The 21,627-nt window shown below is 33.4% G+C and overlaps 1 protein-coding gene and 1 long non-coding RNA gene across 3 annotated transcripts; one reads left to right on the plus strand and one right to left on the minus strand.

The window, feature by feature from the left end:
• Window positions 1-4,765: 4,765 nt before the first annotated feature.
• LOC136270074 (uncharacterized) lies at window positions 4,766-18,327 on the plus strand. Of its 2 annotated transcripts, none has more exons than XM_066066472.1 (5): window positions 4,766-5,188; window positions 11,521-11,656; window positions 13,084-13,279; window positions 15,973-16,867; window positions 17,929-18,327. In XM_066066472.1, the coding sequence occupies exons 1-4, from the start codon at window positions 5,020-5,022 to the stop codon at window positions 16,516-16,518; spliced, it is 1,047 nt and encodes a 348-aa protein (XP_065922544.1). In that variant the 5' UTR covers window positions 4,766-5,019; the 3' UTR covers window positions 16,519-16,867; window positions 17,929-18,327. The 2 variants fall into 2 exon arrangements, with proteins under 2 accessions (XP_065922544.1, XP_065922545.1); XM_066066473.1 differs by lacking the exon at window positions 4,766-5,188 and adding an exon at window positions 10,889-11,068.
• On the minus strand, window positions 7,609-9,953 carry LOC109618445 (uncharacterized). Its single transcript, XR_004603908.2, has 2 exons — window positions 8,638-9,953; window positions 7,609-8,292 (listed from the first exon to the last, which is right to left on the minus strand). It is a non-coding gene; the product is annotated as an uncharacterized lncRNA (long non-coding RNA).
• Window positions 18,328-21,627: the final 3,300 nt, after the last annotated feature.

Here is a 21,627-nt window from a genome sequence, read left to right on the forward strand (position 1 = left end):
TTATTTCTTTGAGAAAGTAAAAGAAAATGTAAAGCCGATTATATGTATGATTTCCTGACTGAATAGCTATCAATGATATAAGCAATGTAGTACGTGTCAAAGTAAAACAGCAACTATTTCTGTTAGTTATCTGTAAGCGGGTCGGAGTTCTGTTCATGGAAATGAGTTTACTCTTGTTCGAGAAGCCTGTACATAAAGACGATTCTAGTGTCTAATGCCTTTGAAAACGGTTTTCTTGTTCTATCGTGATTTATTTCTAAGACATTTATAATATGCATTTTAGATAAATACAAATACTAATATGACAGCAAACCGAGCTTTCTTTTGTGTGAACAGTTTCCATTCTTTACTAGGTAATCGTTATTGAAGCCTATTTTTTTTTCTTCAGAAAATTTTGCAAAAAATTTAAGAGATGTGCATATTGCTTGGATTTTGATTTTTGATAATTCTTTTTTTTTAAAAATTCTTTTGGCAAAATGGTGCCTATATGGTAGCTTCAGTGTACGAATAACTCTTCCTCTGTTCATATTGCTAGGGTTTTGATTTTTGATAATTTATGAATCAACAATATCAGCTTTTGAGTTTAGTCATATTTTGGCTATAATTTAAAACCGACTGTACATTTTTATGTGCGCTAATTTGCAGAATGTAAGTTGTGGAACATTTCTGAACAAGTTGTTTTCTTACGCCGAGTTTGTAAGCGTTTGACCTGTAAAGTTAGCTTTTGTAGCCATCACTTTCACATAAGAAGCAAGGTTTTTTCTCCAATTTCCAATTTAAAAACCATATATCACTACGGGGGTCATCTAAAGAGATGGTTCTTTTTGATAGCTAAAAGGGGTCTTTATCTGACAAATAGCCTAGAGGTATTTTTACTGCATATAGTTTGTAAAGATCAATCGGATCTCTAGCATTCCCAATTTAAAACATTTGGGGTTTGAATTTGCGGATGTCCACAGTATTATCCCTTGTTTTTGTTTTTGTTTCTTTCGTTATATTCGAGGACATCTGTGCAGCTGATTTTTTTTTAAATTTAATTTGATGTTTATCCTTAATTGTAAAGTTATGTCACTCTCTCTTAAACTTAAATGAATTATATTATTCAATCAGAGAGTGTACAAAAGTGTTTTATTACCAAAGGTCTTTTTTCGTACAATAAGTTACTGTAAACGTATTGTATTCGGCGTGTACGATATTTGGCGGAAATTAGTTTTCGAACAAGTTGGCGTGGATTTGAATTAGCGTATTCCTGAATGTGACTATTCTTATACATAGATGTATGGCGTTAAGAGATTTACTTGATTTAGCGGAGGGCCGCATTCCGCCAAAAGCGCTAAAAAGAATACACCGCCATATGTAGTACGTTTACAGTAATTTTTTCATCTGTTATAGCGTCCGTTTTGCTTGACTTGTTTTGTTTTAGGGCATTGCGAGTTGAACGGAAACAATCATTTTGATTGTCCACTATTTTGTGTCAACATTTTTGGCTACCTAGTTTTCTGTCTAAAATTCTGATGATTAAGCGCAAAAAACACATTTCATACTTCTTACAATCAGTTTTTCCGACTGACAAAATCAACAAGGCTAACAGCTGATCTAATTATTCGCAAGGAATTTTATGCACTTCGCTATGCTCATTTATTGTCTTTTTTAGAAATGTTCTAACCAGGTTTACATCTCCAAGAGTCTTCTTAATTGTGTTTGGTTCTTCTTGATTCGCAACTCATCAAAGTTTACATCAATAAACTGAAGGTCAAAGTTGACAGAGGGTCCCGTTCGCGCCGAGATTCCGAAATTTCTGCATACGAATTTTGTTCAAATTCATGCCTGACTTCATATAATTTTTTATCGATAGAATTGATTTAAAATGTGCTGGGGGGGGGGGGGGGGTGATAGTTATATTTAAATCTGCCACTACATCAAACTTGAGATTAAAGTCAGCGTCAACGTCAATTGTGTTGTCAAGTAAACAAAAGTAGTCCGTCTTCATGAGATCATAGATCAGCGCATGGCAATATTGGAAAATGACCGATTATAGCTTTGGTATATTGGGTTACCTTTATTTAGTCTAAGCAGGTGGTTGTTGCAGAATAAAAATTGATATATCGTAATACAAGTTAAACGGATAATTCGCTTGGTATGAAAATAATACGGTGACAGTGATCCTCGTTTTTGATTTTCTGAACTAATTATTATCATATCAACAATTCCGTCTGATGACAAACACCCCTTTCTCCCTTTCTCCTTACACTTGTCAGGGTTTGATAGGTATACATAAGAGGCCATCTTTACATGACCTTTATAGTTGCACAAAATCTAAATATACCCCAATATTATCACGTACGTGCCTTTATCTGTTTTATGAGAGGTGTAACTCTCAATTCTCTGCAGTTGGAAGTTACATAGAAAACAGATATCGATAAGAGCCCATCTTCACATGACCTCTACATTTGCATACAATCTAAATATACTTTAATTTATTTCAAAACTAAATAAATATGACCAGTAAAACAAATTTTCAAACTTGTGCTGATGGAATGTATAACAAATTTAATATCGATGTTGTTCATCTTAAATTATAACATGTTTGATTCAATGACTAGATGTACATGAATACATTCATTATCATGTGTAAGGTGATGTACATAATCATGTAAAGCTATATCTAAATACCATTTTACTGATCAAAATGTACTTACTTCAAAGTATCGATTATTTTTCAAAATTTGGTAATTAAAATGTCGAAATGTATATTAAAACAATACTATTTGATAAACATTAGGTTATGCAATAAATGTAAATATTTGTAAAGTCATATTTAATGATTCTACAACATTAACGTTACACAGATTTACTACACTTGCAGGAAATGTTCTAACTTGACAAGGAAATTTTAACCCAATTTTGAAGCATAATGCTAGGGGAGAAAAAAATAATTAGATACTTAAGATTTTTGTAAATTTACCTATATATTATTTCATTTTTTTTTATTAAAATTATACATTTAGTCATAACCAAAACCTGCTCTTTTGTATCTGTTGATTTGAAATTTTACAAAGTTAACAGAACTGTTTAAATTTTTCAAAACGTAAAGAATCTTATAATTCATACAGGCATAAATCTAATTTTTGGGAGATTTATTTCTCCCTAACAGAAAAGTAGGGTGACGTTTGACATCAGGGGGACTGTCAATATTTGATACAGCATAACCAACAGGAACTATGATTTACACAGATTCAACCTTACTAAAAAATGGATTGAACTTTAAGCAAGATAATTAGAAATAAAACAACTTATAAAAGCTTTAAAAACTTATCCAATCTATTAAATTTAATTTTTTTGATGTATTCACACATTTTATTGATAAATAACATATATATATATATATATATATATATATATATATATATATATATATATATATATATATATATATATATATTCAGTCACTGCACTTCTGTGTATTTTGAAGGTATAGGTCCAACCTTTTGACACAATTACAACTATTGTGTTGAGAATCATTTTAATTTTTAAGATAACTGTAGGCAGATGGTTTTATGGTTATTTTAGCATTAATTTGGTAGAGTTATTAACTAATTACAAGTTACCAACTTTTTCTAATATCAACACTAAAAGTAATAAACATCGGTTGTAATTTTCAATGCAGAGTAGGCTTCATGTTGCATCAGTCGTATTTATACACATAAAAGAAAAGACAACCGATTTATCACAGTGGTTATCTGAGGCTGTGGAAACGGCTTTTGAATAAATGATTATCATTGTAATGTTTCTGGGGTTAATTTACACGATCGTGAACTCAGAACACCTTCTCTTTTGAAGGAAATTCCGGCAAAGTTACCAATCATAAAGCGAGTATTTCGCCCATGTTAATTATTGAGGCTCTCAAAATGACTGTAAAACAAATAGATGTGGGTCATTTTGGGTAAAATTAGCTTTCTTGATAAAAACAAATGTATTTTAAATATGGTGGTAGAAAGCTACAATTCAGTCGGCGGGATTTAATTGGGTCGATCGCGTAAGGGGAAACATAAATATTTTTAATTTTGACCCAAGGAGTTTTCATATAATTCTGCTATGACCTTCAGCTTTGAGTTAGAAACATTGATCAGGGTCACTGTACACCCTTTACCAAAAGGCACTCTTTGAATGATCATAAAGTATTAGCAAAGTTTGACTAGGGGGAGGGAAAATTTGCTCCCGACAAAATATATCGGACAGATTGACGGACGGATGATGAGAGATTGATCGTAGAGCGGGGCCCTATTTATGTTTATCAACATGTAATATATTTTAATATTAATACGATTGATAACGTTAGAAAAAAAAAATTCATTAATCAAACGTTTGACCGAAAAAAGTGTACTCTTTTAATTTAAACAAAGTGTTAAGAAAGAAATGAATACTCCTACTTACTGCTATTTAATGCTGTAACATTTCTTTAAATTCACATGACCAGGAACCATTGTCATCACATTTATCTTACCACTGAACCCAGCTCTCAAGAAGAATCTAAAAAGAGAAGTGCATTAATATAAGGTTTATATCTATACTTTTGAAAGGAAAGGGTGTTGCGGATGATGACAGTGGAAGGAATATGAACCATTTTGTATTCATCCGCTTTGAAAATAACTTGTATGTGAATTGACAGGTTTGAAGATAACGACTAGAAGTCGACTAACATTTTGGACTGATCCTTTGTTCAACTAAGTCTAAGTGTGTGTGTGTGTGTGTGTGTGTGTGTGTGCGTGTGTGGTTCTGCCAAACTGGGGGCCTGCCTCAGATACGCAAGTCGTAAAATGGGGACCTCAAATAGTCTGGGGACTTGATTTAAGTCCCCATATTTTTTTATTGCTTAAATAAAAAAAATAGCATGTTCTAAACCTAAAAAATATCGAAAAGTATCTAGTCCCATTTTCGGGTTTTCATCAGACATGTGATTACACAGATACCGTGCGGATTGTAGTTGCCATCTTCACTTACGCACCTCTGACGATACACATGTTCGAAATGCGCATGCGCGTGTGTATAGAAAACGGAAATGCCATTTTGTTGAAGCGGGGGAAAAGTATGTCGAGAAGAAGTCGGAGGGAACGGGGAAGGCTAGGTCAACATGGTCAAAGAATCATTGACCGGGATGGCTTTTATATTAAAGAAACTCCGAATAAAGGTATGTTGATTACATGTTTCGATGACATTTGTGATGTAAACTTGAAATACGATGTGCCGTGGAAGGGGGGGGGGGGTACTCGCACTCGGTGATTTTCTTCCATAACGATTTGCATAACATTAGAAATGAAAATCTTATTAAGACGGGTTGTATAGTGAACTTTCCGAGAAATGCACAATGTATACTTTTTAAAATCCCCTTGCAAATCATGAAAGAAATATCTTTGTGCATAACGCTCAAGTGCGATCCAGGATTTTTTCTCGGTTGTATGCTAGGCCTAGTTTTCCCCGGGGTTGGGGCGGAGGGTTCCAAGGCATAAATTTGGTCATCTTACTGTGTAAATTTAAGAAATTTTAATTTTCCAGGGGGGAATAGGCCTTAGAAATTTATTTAAAACGTTTAAAAATTGTGAACATACCACATCTATCTTTAGTTTGTCCAAAGATATTTATGCAGTACATTTGGACAGTTTTTAATAGAAATACACATACCTGTGATAAAGGTGCAATTAAAATAGATGAAAGGGAAAATAGTTAAGATAATTTAATTGAAACAATATCATTTGTCACTCAGAAAAATTCACAGGAACAAAACTTATTTCTTATGGCTTATACAGCTCCAACACAATCTCCTGATTTAGCTATACTGGTGTGCGAACAGTTGTCGCCGAGTACTTTTTCTCGCAAGTACATTGTGAAGTCATTTTATCAAAACAAAAAATAATACCAGTATATGAAAAATGATGTCGCAATGTACTGGCGAGAAATGGTACTTGGCGAGAATTGGTCGCACGCCAGTATAGCTTCTAAAACTTAAGTAGATAATAAAGCTATTCAGAATAGCTTGGTTTAGTTATTTTGACATACAATTTTCATATATGTGTATTTTTTTCAGCATGTAAACAAAATCGCTTTTTAGAGCAGTGATAGTTTTAAACTTTGAACTGTGTCTGTAAACAATGCAATGTAAAGATTACGGGTACTCATCAATTTGTGTCTCTTTCATAGACTTTGCATTCAAACTTCTAAAAGTTTTGGGGCAATTGTATAATGGCCTCACAGTTACTTCTTGCATGAAATATAAAGAAGGTCAGTTATGGTAAACAAGATAATTATAGGGTCAAATGGGGAATGTTGACATCCATTCGGAAGTCACTTTAAATACCTCACAGAATTTTCAACATTATCATGCGGGTCACTTTGCAGTACAAAATCCCCACAGACATCATATTTTTTAGCTGTGTGTTGAAACCTGATAAGCTAGTGGGGGTGTTTCAAAGGAGAAAACTTGGAAATTTTTCATACTGTTGAATGAATGTCATTAGTTTTGAACCCAGAGGTTTTAACAAATATCAAGTAAATAAGCAAAATGTGAATCAAGGATATCTTTAGACAGAGATAACAAATCTAATGTTAAAAGCATGCAATGATCACCTTTGACCTTCAATTGTATTTAAAAATCTCATTGTTAACAATATTTTTGAGTTCCTATTGAAATAAATAAAATAATTATATATTTTGTGAAATAAAAACCGTTGCAAACTGGGTTTTTTTTAATCTCAAAAGATATGTAACACTTTCATTGATAACAATACAGCATACCCCTTACCAAAATATGGACCTTCTGGCAACACATTCTGGCATTATTGCAGCAATACTGCAGCAACATTCTGGCAATACATTGCGGCAATGTTGCTGCAGTAGCGTTTTTCGTATGCAAATGAGATTGCGGCAATATTGCGAGAAAGATGTGGCCGCAAAAGTTTTGCTGCAACATATTGTTGCGACAACACCTTTCTGGCAATACATTGCGGCAATATTGCTGCAGTAGCGTTTTTCGTATGCAAATGAGATTGCGGCAATATTGCCAGAAAGATGTTGCCGCAAAAGTTTTGCTGCAACATATTGTTGCGACAACACCTTTCTGGCAATACATTGCGGCAATGTTGCTGCAGTAGCGTTTTTCGTATGCAAATGAGATTGCAGCAATATTGCCAGAAAGATGTTGCCGCAAAAGTTTTGCTGCAACATATTGTTGCGACAACACCTTTCTGGCAATACTTGAGATTGCAGCAATATTGCCAGAAAAGTGTTACAGCAAAAATTTTGCTGCAACACCTTTCTGGCAATACATTTGCATAAGAAAAATGACATTGCAGAAATATTGGTTCAATGCATTTTCTGTGCTCTGGCATCAATGGTACAATATATGCAATATTTATAAATAATAAATGTATACAGTAAAGCAGTCATGTATATTATATTAATCTACAACCAAAATGAAAAAAAAATCTTTAATTGCCATTACAGTTTTATTTTTTTTTAAATGCAAAAAGGTTACAACAAGACTAACATTTCGCATTATATTAAATTTGGACTTTCAAAAATAAAAAATAAAAAACAGTTTGTGACTACACAATATTACAGAAGTAAAAAAATTATATTATTCAATGTAACATGCACAAAATAAGTATTGAGTTAAAAATATAATGTATAATATTAGAGACCTGAAACTGGAATTTCAACATGCTTATAAAGGACACCAGTTAAAATTAATAATCTTTAAATTTAACACATAAATACAATAAACACAAATATGATGAACAAATCCTGATGAAACTTGACTAAAAGTACTCAGCCAATCAGTGACAATTTATTGCTGCAGAATAACATGTATTGTAGTTTGATTGACACAACGTGCACAGACGGATTGACACAACGCGCACAGACGGATATGGACCGTAAGCAAAGCTCAAACCATATAGTTCACAAGTCCTGCACAACCACTTGCTGTATTACGACTGATCAAGGCATTCGTCCTAAGCAATCCAAATGTCCTTTTTTGACAGCATCGTGGGCATTCTTATTTCACACATAAACAATCACAAAAACAGCTATTAGAATATCACAACAATATCCACATTGGAATTCACAACAATATCCACATTGGAATTCAGCACTGTTGTGTATATGTTCCTCTCCATAATCTTAAACAAATTACGTCATCATTCTTTTTTGGTTGCCAGTTCCACCATTCATTTAATCAGTAAGGTGACAGCTTTTTTCATGGTTTTCTTCAGGTCTGTGTAACCCAGCGCAGACCTACTGGGAAGATAAATGGATTTCATATAAGCACATTGGAAATTGTTTTAAGATTTTAAGCAGTTTCAAGGGGGGGGTGGGTGGGGTCCAGACCCCCTCCCCCTTCAATTTTTTATAAATTACATTATAAAATTACCAAAAATATGTCTCGGACCCCTTTCCCCTGGCAAACTCAAATAACCGTCGACCCCCCCCCCCCCAATAAAATTCTAGATCCGCGCATTGTTCTTAAACATGCAGTGTTAAAGCCATTGGTATAATGGTAGATCGCAGTCTTTCGGTTTATATTCTTATAACAAACATGTTTAAACTGCCATTCAATGAATATATTTTTATTGCTAAACTTACTTTTTCAAAAACGTGCTCATGCAGATGGTGCAGGGATGTCAACACTCGATTCGTTCACTCAGATTCGTCCTCAGTTCAGCCGTTGATTTTTTTTACAGATAAACACTCCATTGACAGTGTATTTTTTAACCTTGTTTACAGATAATTCCCGTATTTCATTCATTTCACTATCTCCAGTGATGGCAGGAGGCTCGATGGCAGACAACATGGCAGCTTCGAATGTGAAAATTGGCGGCTAGCGATTTGATCGACCAATCAGCGCGCGCGTAACTTAACATTGAAACGAAAGTAAAAGTGGAAACAAACAGCATACGAAAATTCTTAATATTCAACATGCATCGAGCAGTTTGGATACTCAAATCTAAGTAGACTGATATTTTAACTTAATGAAAAAGAATATACCGTTACAAAAGAACAGACAGGTCGGTATTTACGTAAAACATTAGTTGGGGGGGGGGGGGATTCAAACAGTCATCGTTACCTGGCATGCATAACAGTTATATGCGATTGAAGGGAATATCATTGGATTTTTTTAATTGAGACTTTCTTAGAATAAGACTTTAATCATAAAATATTTATTAGATTTAATTTTTTCGACTTATTAATTTTGGGGGGGGGGGATATGTATACAAAAGCAATTCATGCAATTATAATTGACAGTTAAGACTTGTGTTGAATGTGTAAAATTTTATAAGTCTAAATTCTGTGAAAGCTTTTGCAAGCTTGGTAAGCATAATAAATCAGAGGAAAAAGAAAAGTTTGTGGTAAACTTCTGGCAAATTTTGAGGTGTTATAACTGAAATCATATCTAAATAATTAATTGACAATTTTGTAACCCCCTCCACTGCTCGGCTTCTCGATCCTTAAATTACAATTAAAGCAGAAATCAAATATGATGCCTATAGCAGTATTGCCAGATCGAATCATATATATTATGTATAAATTAGTTCATGATTTAAATGATCAAATACAATGTCATGTAGATGTTACCAGAAAATTATTTCTGGCAGTATGATACTGATTGTAGCCAGAATATTACCAGAAGTCGTTGCAGCTAGTGGCAATATTCTAGGTGCATGTTAATATAATTTTTTACAGAAATAACTCTAATAGTATTGCCAGAATGTTGCCAGAAGTTATTGCCGCTAGCGGCAACACTCCAGCAGTATTGCCAAAATGTTACCAGAAGTTGTTGCAGCTAGCGGCAACATTTCACTAGTCTCAAAATCTGGTTTCTGGTAACAAAAATGTGTTGCTGCAATATAGCCGCAATATTGCGGCATTGTTGCAGCAATAATTTTACTTTGGTAAGGGACATCCTATTTATTAGCTTTTATTTATAGTGCTTCATTTAAATGAATTGAACACAATTTGCTATGGATTCAATTATTTGCCGATCATCAGTTTGTAAGAGACAACCGATTGACCGATTAATCAATTATCATTTCCGACCAATTTGACAACACTAGAAGTGATGGATCATGACCAATCCCGCTGGTTTGAATCAAATTGCACGAAGAAATATATATTTTTTATGGTTCTCAACTCTCAGAAAATAATGACGAGACTATAAATTCTGCGGAGGGGGCTTCTTGCGATTTTACGCGGATATTAATTCCTCCATTTAATTAGTAATCTATGGTATTTGGGCAAGGGAAAGAAAGCTTGCCGGGCGTTCTTCATGTTTTTGGACCGAGTCCAAATATCGCCCATATTTTAAGACGTTATCATGTATTTTGTTTATCCTGTAACATAATATCACATTTTGCATCTCAAATAAGCTTAATTCGTCAGATTTTGCTGCCTATCTGCAGTTGAAACCATGACACCATGGCGTAAACCAAGCAAGAAAAATGATGTCATAGTGTATTTGAACGTTAGTTAAATGCATGAGGCTATATTGGGGCATTTACCAATATAGCTTTGGTTTATTGGGTTACCTTTATTTGGTCAATGCAAGAAGTAGTTGCAGGATAAAATATTTTAATTCAATTTGATGGTTTACATATTGATAGGTCCCATGTTGATTTCAAGGGTCTAGAAACCCTAAAAATGTTTAGAAAAAAGTAAGGAAACAATGAAATTATTATTATAGGCCCTAATGATTAAGTACAACAAAAATATTCTGCAAAATATTTTAAATTTAAGGAAAAAATGTTTTCCACACATTAGACCAATCCTAAAAATTGTTTATATTATTAACAATTAGATACAATAAAGTGATTTTGAACTAGGTTGCATTGGAATAACATCTTTTTTTGTATAATTTGAGGAACCCATTCTGTATATAATTTAAAAATTGATCATTTTACTACATAAAATAGTAAAATGTTTGTCAGATGCCTAAGGGGCTGTTAAAATGCAGTGTTTGTCAGATGCCTAAGGGGCTGTGAAAAATGCAGTGATATCATGATTCTGTTAATTTGTGAAGGTATAAATAATTTCTTAACCTAACAATTTGTACATGGAAACAGTCTGTCAATATTCCAACATTTGAATTATATTTAGTATTTCTGAGTATAGTTTGAACTTGTTTGTAATTGTGAAATTCAATGATTTTAGGGTTTGTATTGAGACTTTGTTTTAGGATAAAGATAGAAGAGAACAACTGATTGTGTTTAACAGGGTTGATTCTGGGATAATTCAAAACACCCTAACTAATGTTTCTACATCTACAGTTTCTTGAGTGTAAGCTTCTGAATTAAAATCTGAATGGATAATCATAAACCTCAAAATCCGAAAAAGCTAGACCATTATTTTGTAACTCGCAAAAGTTGGCAACCACATGTCTCTTTTAGCGCACAATTTCATTTTTTAATTTGCATACAGCAAGTATATCTTGTAAATTTCAACCCCTAATAGAAGTTCTTTATTTATTTTCAGGAAGAGGTGTATTTACAAAGAAAGAATTTGGACAAAATGAATTCCTATTACCGTATGAAGGAGAGTTATTAGAGAAAGAACCAGATGTAGATGACACATATATTTTTGAATTTACATTCAAAGGAAAGCCTTTTTGGTAAGAAATTTTTGCTGCTTAATTTGTACATCATGTTCACCATGTTTAATTGTTTATGTTAAGAATACAAGGGCTTGGTTGCTGGAGAATGAGTTTCTAGATATTTGTTGAAGGAAAAATTGATTAAAATTGGTAATCTAAGGTGTGTGTATTGCAAAAAATAAATTCACTGAAAACCCCAGTCTCAATCATGTTAAAAAGTCTATTCAATGTAAATTAGAAAAGTAAAAGGACGACACCGGCCGTCTTGGATTTATAGGAGGTCCTCACTTCAAGCTAGTGATAGGAATCGGTGAGATTTTCATAATCAATAATCGACTCTCTGCAACTAACTTATTATCGATAATAATCAAAATTTTTCATATTTCTTAGTTAAGTGTTAAAAAAATGTAAAGAAACAAGATACAATTAACTGACTTGTTAATAGGCCTTTGATATTTCAATTTATTTAATATTTCTTGCCATAAAAATGCTGTATTCAAAAGATGTTCTTTAGTAGCTAGACGGTTCAACACTCAATTTCTTGAAACAAAAAAATGTCCAAACAAGAGATTGTGCTTTATTTCACGGGTAGGGATAGTGCACGTCTGACATATCAGCCATTTTTAAACCGCAGCTCCTTTTTGGTGTATTGATAGTTCGGGTCTCAAATATTCTGCTATATGATATGCGCTTGTTGAGAGGGAAATAAAAACCCAACCAATTAATTGTAATGAAACTTTTTATAATCGAGCACTTAGAATGCGGTAATAATCTACTAATTTTAGATTATAATCAATGATTGGAACATCACTACTTCAACATATGTTTTTAAACAAGTTCTATATTAATATCTCCAACGATTTCTGATGAGATCTAGGTGGGAAAATGATCAAATGAATTATCCCTATCGTCTATCTACATCTGTCTGTCGCATAATAAACACATCGTTCCAAAATGTACTAGATACTTGCCAAACTTATCGAAAGCAATAGGAAGGTTACTTTTGAGTGACGTAAATTCTCCATATAATCACTGAGATGTTCTAAAAACGTATGATAAATCCAGAGAGAGCAAAAATCTGTGGGCTGTGTGAGAAACCTCTTGGTTTATTGTATTTTTTTGGATCTCCTCAGTGATTACCCGGTACATGGATAGTTTGCATCAACCTCCGTTGCTTTCAATAAGTCTAGCGAGTATCGTAATGTATCAGAAAATCTTTACCAATACACAGCCCTAGTAAACTGTGATTATCTAGCTCTAAAAATGTTTCAGTATACCCCTTTACGTATATAAAGCCTTGTTTTTATATTTTATTACATACACATATATATGTAGAACTTATGAAGTGATTTGCAATTTTAGATAGTTTGTCTTCATATCTTTCACTGTGACAATACCAGTTATGCAAGGTTCAAATTTATGTTGCTTATTTTATTTTCATCAAGGGTTGATGCTTCAAAAGAAGATGGATCATTTGGACGTCTGTTAAATGATGATCATATCCATCCAAATTGTAGACCAAAAGTGATGGAGATTGATGAAAAGCCAGTCATTTGTTTTTTCTCTCTAAGGCCATTATCCTCTAATACAGAACTGGTATATGACTATGGCCCAGGGAACATCTATCCTTGGAGAGGAAAGGTAATTACTCCATTGCATATGTTCATTGTGGAAGTTTTTGTGATTTAATAGTCGATGAAAGATTTTCACATGTTGATGTTTAAATTTTTATGTATTTTACACTTTAAGTAATCATAATTATACCCACACTTTGTAAAGAATGTTCAGGGTTATTGTTGTTACCCCTGTTAGTCTGTCTGTCAATCTTTTTTTTGAAAATCTTGATATTGCTTGCTCTTACTGTCTGCACTGTTTCTGAGAAGGCAACTTTTAAACCTTTGATATGCCTGACGTCATAAAATCAGGCAAGAACTACCAGATATAGCATGTGGCATTCTTTTTTTGCTGTCCAATGACAACATGTATTTTTTTTCTGTAGATGTCCAAAAGAGGTGCATGTAATACACATCCTTAAAACGTTTACATTTTTTGTGCATTATATTCTGTTATTTGTTTTCTTACAGGTTGTAACTCATTATCATTAGACTACTGTGGTAATATTATTTGAATTTGTGAGGGCCAATTTTCATGAACTATGGGTTATTGCTCATTTTTGGGGGTGAAATTTCATAGATGCATCGGTTTTCAGTTTTAGTATGATGACTTACCCAGGTACTCTTTCAAAATGTGTTTTCGTCAAGAGTGTAAATTTGTGGGGGAGTGCTACACACAAATACTACAAATATTTAGCCACCACAAATTCTAATGATTCCACAGTACTTGTCCTTTGGAGTAAAGTCAATCTATATACAATCTAGACTGTCTTATGTGACAATCCAACATTAATCATTATTAACTTAGTACATTGTTTCAAATAGATAAAATATTATGTACGGTATCTTTTATCTTAAAACTAGGATTTAATTATTAGCTGTATTTTAAAATTCATGGCCATTAGGCCACATAAAATTACTTTTTAGATTCTCACCCCCGCCCACCTCTCTGAAAATGACCCGCTCCAGTGTATTTCAGGGAAAAAATATCAAGCTCGGTACATACAAACATTGCAATGGCTGCTTAACATGGATAAACGTTCGATTCCAGTCATGTTTTTATAATAAGGATACAAATGTCTTTCTGCATGTGCAGTTAAGTTGAAATTAAAAGATTACAAATGAGTTTGTATACTCATATTAGCATTAACAATTTAAATATTTCAGGAATAGAGCAGTTGTAATTTCTAGGACATGAATGGTGAAAATAATAGTTTTTAAAAGATAATATAAAATAAATCCACCCATCCGCCCCATTATTTAATCCAAATCAGGATGAGAATCTAGATACCGAGGGTTCCACTTAATCTGATAGTCAATTTGCCTGAGAAAAATTATCAGATTAACCATGCAATTATAAGATTAGCCGGTTTAGCATTTTTGTTGTCTTTGATATTGGTATAGAATAAGATATAACTTGTTTCAAGACATAATTTATCAATGAAAAATATGTTGTGTGGGTCTTGATATGGTCGCATAAGACAGAGAGTTGCTATGGCAGTCTAGACTGTATATGACAATTTGAAAGCTATATATGCAGTAGCAGTCTAAATCCTGCTGAATTTAAAGTTTTTAAGCATTGTGAAGAGTTTTTTTTTTCTTTTGATTATATTTGCATGAGTTTATTTTTTTTATCTGATTAACCAATTGCTCAATTTTGAATTGTTTCCATCATGTTGAGTAACATTACAACTTTTGGGACTTGCACAATGAATATAGAATACACTAAACTGAGGACTTAATACACACAGTAAAACTTGAGGATTGGCACATAAATATAGTATACACTAAACTGAGGACCTAATACACATGGTACAACTTTGGGGACTTACACATAAATATAGTATACACTAAACTGAGGACCTAATACACACGGTACAACTTTGGGACTTACACATAAATATAATATACACTTAACTGAGGACCTAATACACACGGTACAACTTTGGGGACTTACACATAAATATAGTATACACTAAACTGAGGACCTGATACACACGGTACAGCTATGGGGACTTGCACTTGAATAATCTGTGTTTTGTACCAGGTAATTAACTAGTTACCAATTATCACCCTTGATATAAATCCCTCCAGTTCATTTTAAGTTTTGTCAGTTTAATCAGTTACCATTAAGACATGTAAAAAAGATTCAGTTGTCCACTTTGTTGTATTGCAAGCATACAGCTGCTATTAGAAGTCATACATACATGTCCATTTACAATAAATTGTGTAACATTGAAAAAAATGGAAGTAATGAAGAATAAAGACTTAAGGCTTCAGGGATTTACCGGTATATTCACAACTATTCGATTGCTTGGGGCACGTAAAATCTTATTAGAAGCAAGTGAAACTAGGAACTTCATTGACCAATTGGTTAAGTGAAAATTCAAATAGAAATATTAATAAAATATATTTTGTCAGCTTCAAAATAAACTTTCACTATACAACTTTGCAATCGGATACTCAAAAAGACCCCTGTCGATTTTAGATATTCGGATACTCAAAAAGACCCCTGTCGATTTTAGATAAGTCTTCTTTATTAATTTACATAATTAGCTATTAAATTTGATTTTTTCTTACCATGCCAGTTAAATAAATAAAGCCCTCATCTTATAATTATGTTGCATTCTTTTTTATAAAACTGTTTATCGTGATTGGTTAGACAACCTTGATTAATTTTATTTTTGTCCAAAAGTGACATACATATATTCTTTTTTTTAGTTCGGAATGCTACGGAATCACCAGAAAAACTTAACATCAGTGTACCTAGGAATGCCACAGATTCTCAAGAAAAACCTGACAGCTGTGTACCTGGGAGTGCTACAGATTCTTCAGAGAAACCTGACAGCAGTGTACCCGGGAATGCCACATATTCTACAGAGAAACTTGACAGCAGTGTACCTGAGAATGCCACATATTCTCCAGAGAAACTTGACAGCAGTGTACCTGAGAATGCCACAGATTCTCCAGAGAAACCTGACAGCCGTGTTCCTGGGAATGCCAAAGATTCTCCAGAAAAAGTTGACAGCAGTGTACCTGAGAATGCCACATATTCTCCAGAGAAACTTGACAGCAGTGTACCTGAGAATGACACTGATCCTCCAGAGAAACTTGACAGCAGTGTACCTGGGAATGCCAAAGATTCTCCAGAAAAAGTTGACAGCAGTGTACCTGGGAGTACTAGGGATTCTTCAGAGAAACCTGACAGCAGTGTACCCGGGAATGCCACATATTCTCCAGAGAAACTTAACAGCAATGTACCTGTGAATGCCACAGATTCTCCAGAGAAACTTGACAGCAGTGTACCTGGGAATGCAAAGGATTTTCCAGAGAAACCTGACAGCAGTGTACCTTGGAATTCCACAGATTCTCCAGAGAAACCTTACAGCTGTGTACCCGGGAATGCCAAGGATTCTCCAGAGAAACTTGACAGCCGTGTACCTGGGAATGCCACTGATCCTCCAGAGGAACTTGACAGCCGTGTACCTGGGAATGCCACAGATTTTCCAGAGAAACTTGACAGCTTTATACACCATGATTTTGTTGGTGATGATGATGAGTTTTCTTTTTCGGATTCCAATGATTCTGATTATTTACCTTCAGAAGATACTGATCAGTAAGTAGACACTTCAAAAAATGGAATTTTACAGATTCTTTTTTTTCTACCTGATCATTATTTTTAAGAATAGGTTCTGTAAAGTCTATAAAGGATTGTATAAAAATAAGAGTATAATTAATGATTTGAATTTTATACAGAATTGGGTTCATCAGTCTTAATTTGTTGTTTAGTAATCACTATAAAAATTAACATACCTATAGCAAATTCAATATTATTTATATTTATAAATTTATTGGTTATGTCAGTGACAGTAATGATTCTGAGAAAAGTATTGATGTTCCAATATCTATCCCTTTTGAAACTAGGTATGTACAAAAACAAGAATATGCTGTAGATTCCTTATTTTCAGCTAATACCCTGATCATTCGTCACTTCTGGTCTGCTAAAATGGCATTTTTGGAAAACTGTTTTAAAAAAATTTCAAATCAAAAATTTGGATTTTTTTTCTTCATCAAAATATGTTTTAAACTTACCAAATTTGATTATGGGCAGGTTGTCCGTCACTTCTGAATGTCACTGGAAGTGATTCCAACACATTGCAGAGATATTGCCTCTTAAAAATGACCTTTTTTGGAAATCTTAATTCTGCAGTGTTGGGCCAAAAATTAGTCTGAGAAAATTAATATAGTAACTCGTACCAAATCTGATTCAGAAGAATTGTTAATTTGTACCTAGTAAAATGATTTGTTTTATATTAAACCTTTTAATTTCCAGTTTTTGTTAAGTAATGCATAAAATCATTCGGGCTTTTAGTTAAGCCCTTCTTAAGATTTTTGGATTTTAGTAAAATTATTGTATTTGTTATGATTTTGCCCAATTAAGGTGGATTTATTAAATTTTAGAAATGAAATACATGTAATGTCAACATATTAGTTGAACCCTGTCATTAATTCATAATCAAACAGAAAACCTATTTGTTGCTCGCAATGAGATCATGTCTAGTATTTCTTATATTTTTATGAATTTGCTAAATTTAAGTACATCAGTAGTGAACTTTATAGAAACATGAGTTTTGCTATAAATTTGTCAGATTGAATTAATACAATTCCTTTTGATAGGGGTTCTAGTGATACAGATGACAATGCAGTTCGTTCCTTGCTACATTTGAAAGATTCATCCAATCCTCCCGATTATGTCAGTGACAGTAATGATTCTGAGAAAAGTTTTGTTGTGCCAATATCTATCCCTTTGGAAACTATCACTGTACAGAAAACCAACACAGAGAAAGGAAAGCAGAAATGGGACAAAAAACATGCATGCAAATTTTGTGGAAGATTGTACCCAAAACTGGCTAGACACTTGGAAACAATGCACAAAAATGAAGTTATGGTAGCTAAGGCTCTTTCCTTACCCAAAAACAGTGCTGAAAGAAAAGAAATTTGGAAAACAATAAGAAATGAAGGAGACTGGGATCACAACTTCAACGTTTTGAGAAATGGAACTGGAACATTAATACCGAAGTATAGAGAGCAGAAGACAAGAGCACATAGTGAATTTATACCATGTAGTGGTTGCAAGGGTTTGTACTCCAAAACATCATTGAGTGATCATTTTAAGACATGTGTTAGTAAGCAGACTGAAAAAAAAAGTCAAGGAGTGAAAGAAGGTCGTTTTTTACTACCTATTCCAGAACATATTAATGGAGGATTTTACAAAGATGTTTTATTATCCATGTCTCAAGATGACATTTATATGTATATATATCGCGATCCACTCATACTGAAATTTGGGAAGCGTCTGTATGAAAATAAGGACATCCAGGAACATACATCTAACCACATCAGCTGCAGAATGAGAGAACTAGGCAGACTAATTGGAGAAGCCAAAAAGACACCTGAATGGGGTATCCAGAAGATTGAGGATTGTTTTAGTCCTGAGAAATTTAACAATGTTGTGTCGTGTGTGAAGTCCCTTGCAGGATTTAGTGAAGATACACATATGTATGCAACTCCTTCACTGGCACTGAAAATAGGGTATAGTCTTCAACGATGTGCAAGGATTTATAGATCAGATGGAATTATTGAGTCAGATATAACAAAACAAGAGAATGGTTCAGCTTTCATTCAGCTGTATGAGTCTGATTGGAACGATCTCATCTCTTCCCGTGCACGACAAACTTTGAGTGAGAAAAAGTATAATGCGCCAAAAATGTTACCTCTAAGCGAGGATGTGTACAAGCTTAATTCCTACCTAAAAGAAAAAATCAAAGAACTTTTGATGAAATTGTCGAATGATTCAGCTTTCTACATTGAGCTGGCAAAGATGACGCTATGTCACATAACTCTTTTTAACAGGAAGCGTGGAGGCGATGTGCAGCGTATTACTGTAGACAATTACAAGCAAGCTATTGAAGCACAAAACAGTGTTCCCTACGATGACGAACTTAAATCAAGTTTGTCAGACGTGGAAATTGAGCTTTGTCGTTCTTTGACTCGAATTGAACTCAAAGGCAAACAGGAAAGAAAAGTTGCAATATTACTTACTCCAGAGATGATTAAATGCATTGATCTCTTAATGCAGAAAAGAAGTAATGCAAATGTATGTGGAAAATATTTATTTGCTAGACCATCACCCTCCACACGAACACTAAGGGCAAGTGACGTATTGAATGAAATATGTGGGAAAATAGAATTGCGCTATGGAAACATTATAACCTATACAAACCTCAGAAAACACATTGCCACAATGGCACAAATCCATGAGCTTAGTGAAAACGGTCAGGACCAATTAGCCAAATTCCTTGGCCATGACATAAGAATCCACAGAGAAATTTATCGGCAACCATTGGATATCATTCAAAAAACAAAGATTTCCAAGATGTTAATGCTAATTAACGAGGGGAAAAATGTCACGGAGATGCCATTTAATAATCAGGGTGAGTTGTTTTCTTTAAACAAGGATTCAGTGTTGTGAATAGATTATTAAAATGAACTCATTTGTTATATTTCAATGGTGATTATTTATTCCTCCTGTGCAAGTTTGATCTATAGACTTTTGATAACTTTTGAATTTAGATGTGGTTAAGTATAGTATGTTTATTGTGGACTGTTGTACTGTAAAATTGTGAAATTCTTTACCAGTGGGTCAGGGGTTGGGGCTTTTTTTTTTGGGGGGGGGGGGGTAAATTTGGCCGTATAGTGAATGACTTTTTTTTAGGTCAATTAATTCACATGGGTACATGTAACATATTGCTGCCATAATTTAGGAAATAACTGCACGTGTGCATTATCAACAAAACTGAATGTTATAAAAGTTTACCGTTAAAGTCTGCAAGTTTCTTTTAACCAAAATTAAAATTTGGATTAGGGTTTAGACTCCAAAATGAAGCTTAAAATGCAAAAATGAGACCCTCAGCCAGGTTAATCTAAATGCTATGGTACTCAGGTGACTGTCAAGGCCTGTAGGCCTCTTATTAGTTAATGAAGGTAAGAATTCTAATTTCTTGTACATATGATTAAGAATTAATATTCATAACTTTCTCTTATCGTTTTTGGATATTTTTTTTTCCAGAAGAGGTAAAGGAAATTGACGGGTCCTGTGCTGATGAGAGTGATGGAGAAATGGATTACCAGACTGATAAAGACAGTCTTCATGATAAAAGCGCTCAAGGTCTGTACCCTTATTTCAGTACACATTTATTTTTAGTATATTCTCCTTTTCTGGTATATTGTAATTCTACTTTAAACTAGATGCATGAAAAAAAGCAGTTCTCAAGATTTGATGTTGGGTACATAACAGTCAAGCTTCAGTCCACATAGGGTCATAGTTTTAACTTCTTAAAACTTCTTACATCTCCCCCATCCCTAACAAAACAGTTCCCATCAGATGTATTTTAATTATCATACTGACATTTTTCCCAAGAATATAGTTGTTAGAAAATATGTTTCTAATTGAGTGGAAAGATTTCAAATTCTGATTTACAAACAACAAACAATTTTTTTAGTTAATTTGTTTTCTTAAAACAAGACAAAAACAAAGCTTAAATACGACTCGTGAATATAGTTGATAAACTTCATCACGGGCATTACCATATTTTCTGTTTGCTCATAATGTGAAGAATTTTCAGTAAAAAGCAAGTACATGTCAAGACCATGTAGTTTATATATAAAGTTTTTAATATACTTAGTATCTTTCATATTACATATACATGTATGATAGATGCAGATGACAAATTCCTTTTTACTTCTCTCAAAATGATTTAGCCAGAATGAGATATGAGAATATGGTACCTGCAAAGTTATTTTTTTTTTTTACAATCCTTTATCAATGTATGAATACTATTGTATCGCGCATGTAAACTGTTCTATCTTGCATTAGTCTTATCCTAACGTACAGTAATCCTATCAGGTTTATTGTTAAATTTTATCAGTTTCTCCATTTATCCTATCGTGTAAGCTGTACCCTGCCTTTTCGTAAGCAAGCTATTTTATTTTAAAGTTATAAATCGTTCATCGCTCCGTTAACAATAATATTCGAACAAATAATGCAAATCTTTATCAAACATTCCATCAAATTAACAATATTCTTTCCTATGGTGTATAAATCCTATTGTATCATGCATGTATCCTGTTCTATCATGCATAAAGCCTGTCCTATAATGCGTAAATTCTATTATTTATCTTGTGAAAAAAAATGTTGCGGTACTGTACTACTTCTTAGTTATTTGCATTTTTCACATTCCAACCATATTATCAACCAATTTATATTCTAAAACTCGTAATTTCAGAGAAAAGGAAAGCACCCTCTGATGGCAGATC

This window comes from Magallana gigas, chromosome 1, assembly GCF_963853765.1.
Source record: "Magallana gigas chromosome 1, xbMagGiga1.1, whole genome shotgun sequence".
NCBI classification, from domain to species: Eukaryota; Metazoa; Mollusca; class Bivalvia; order Ostreida; family Ostreidae; genus Magallana; species Magallana gigas.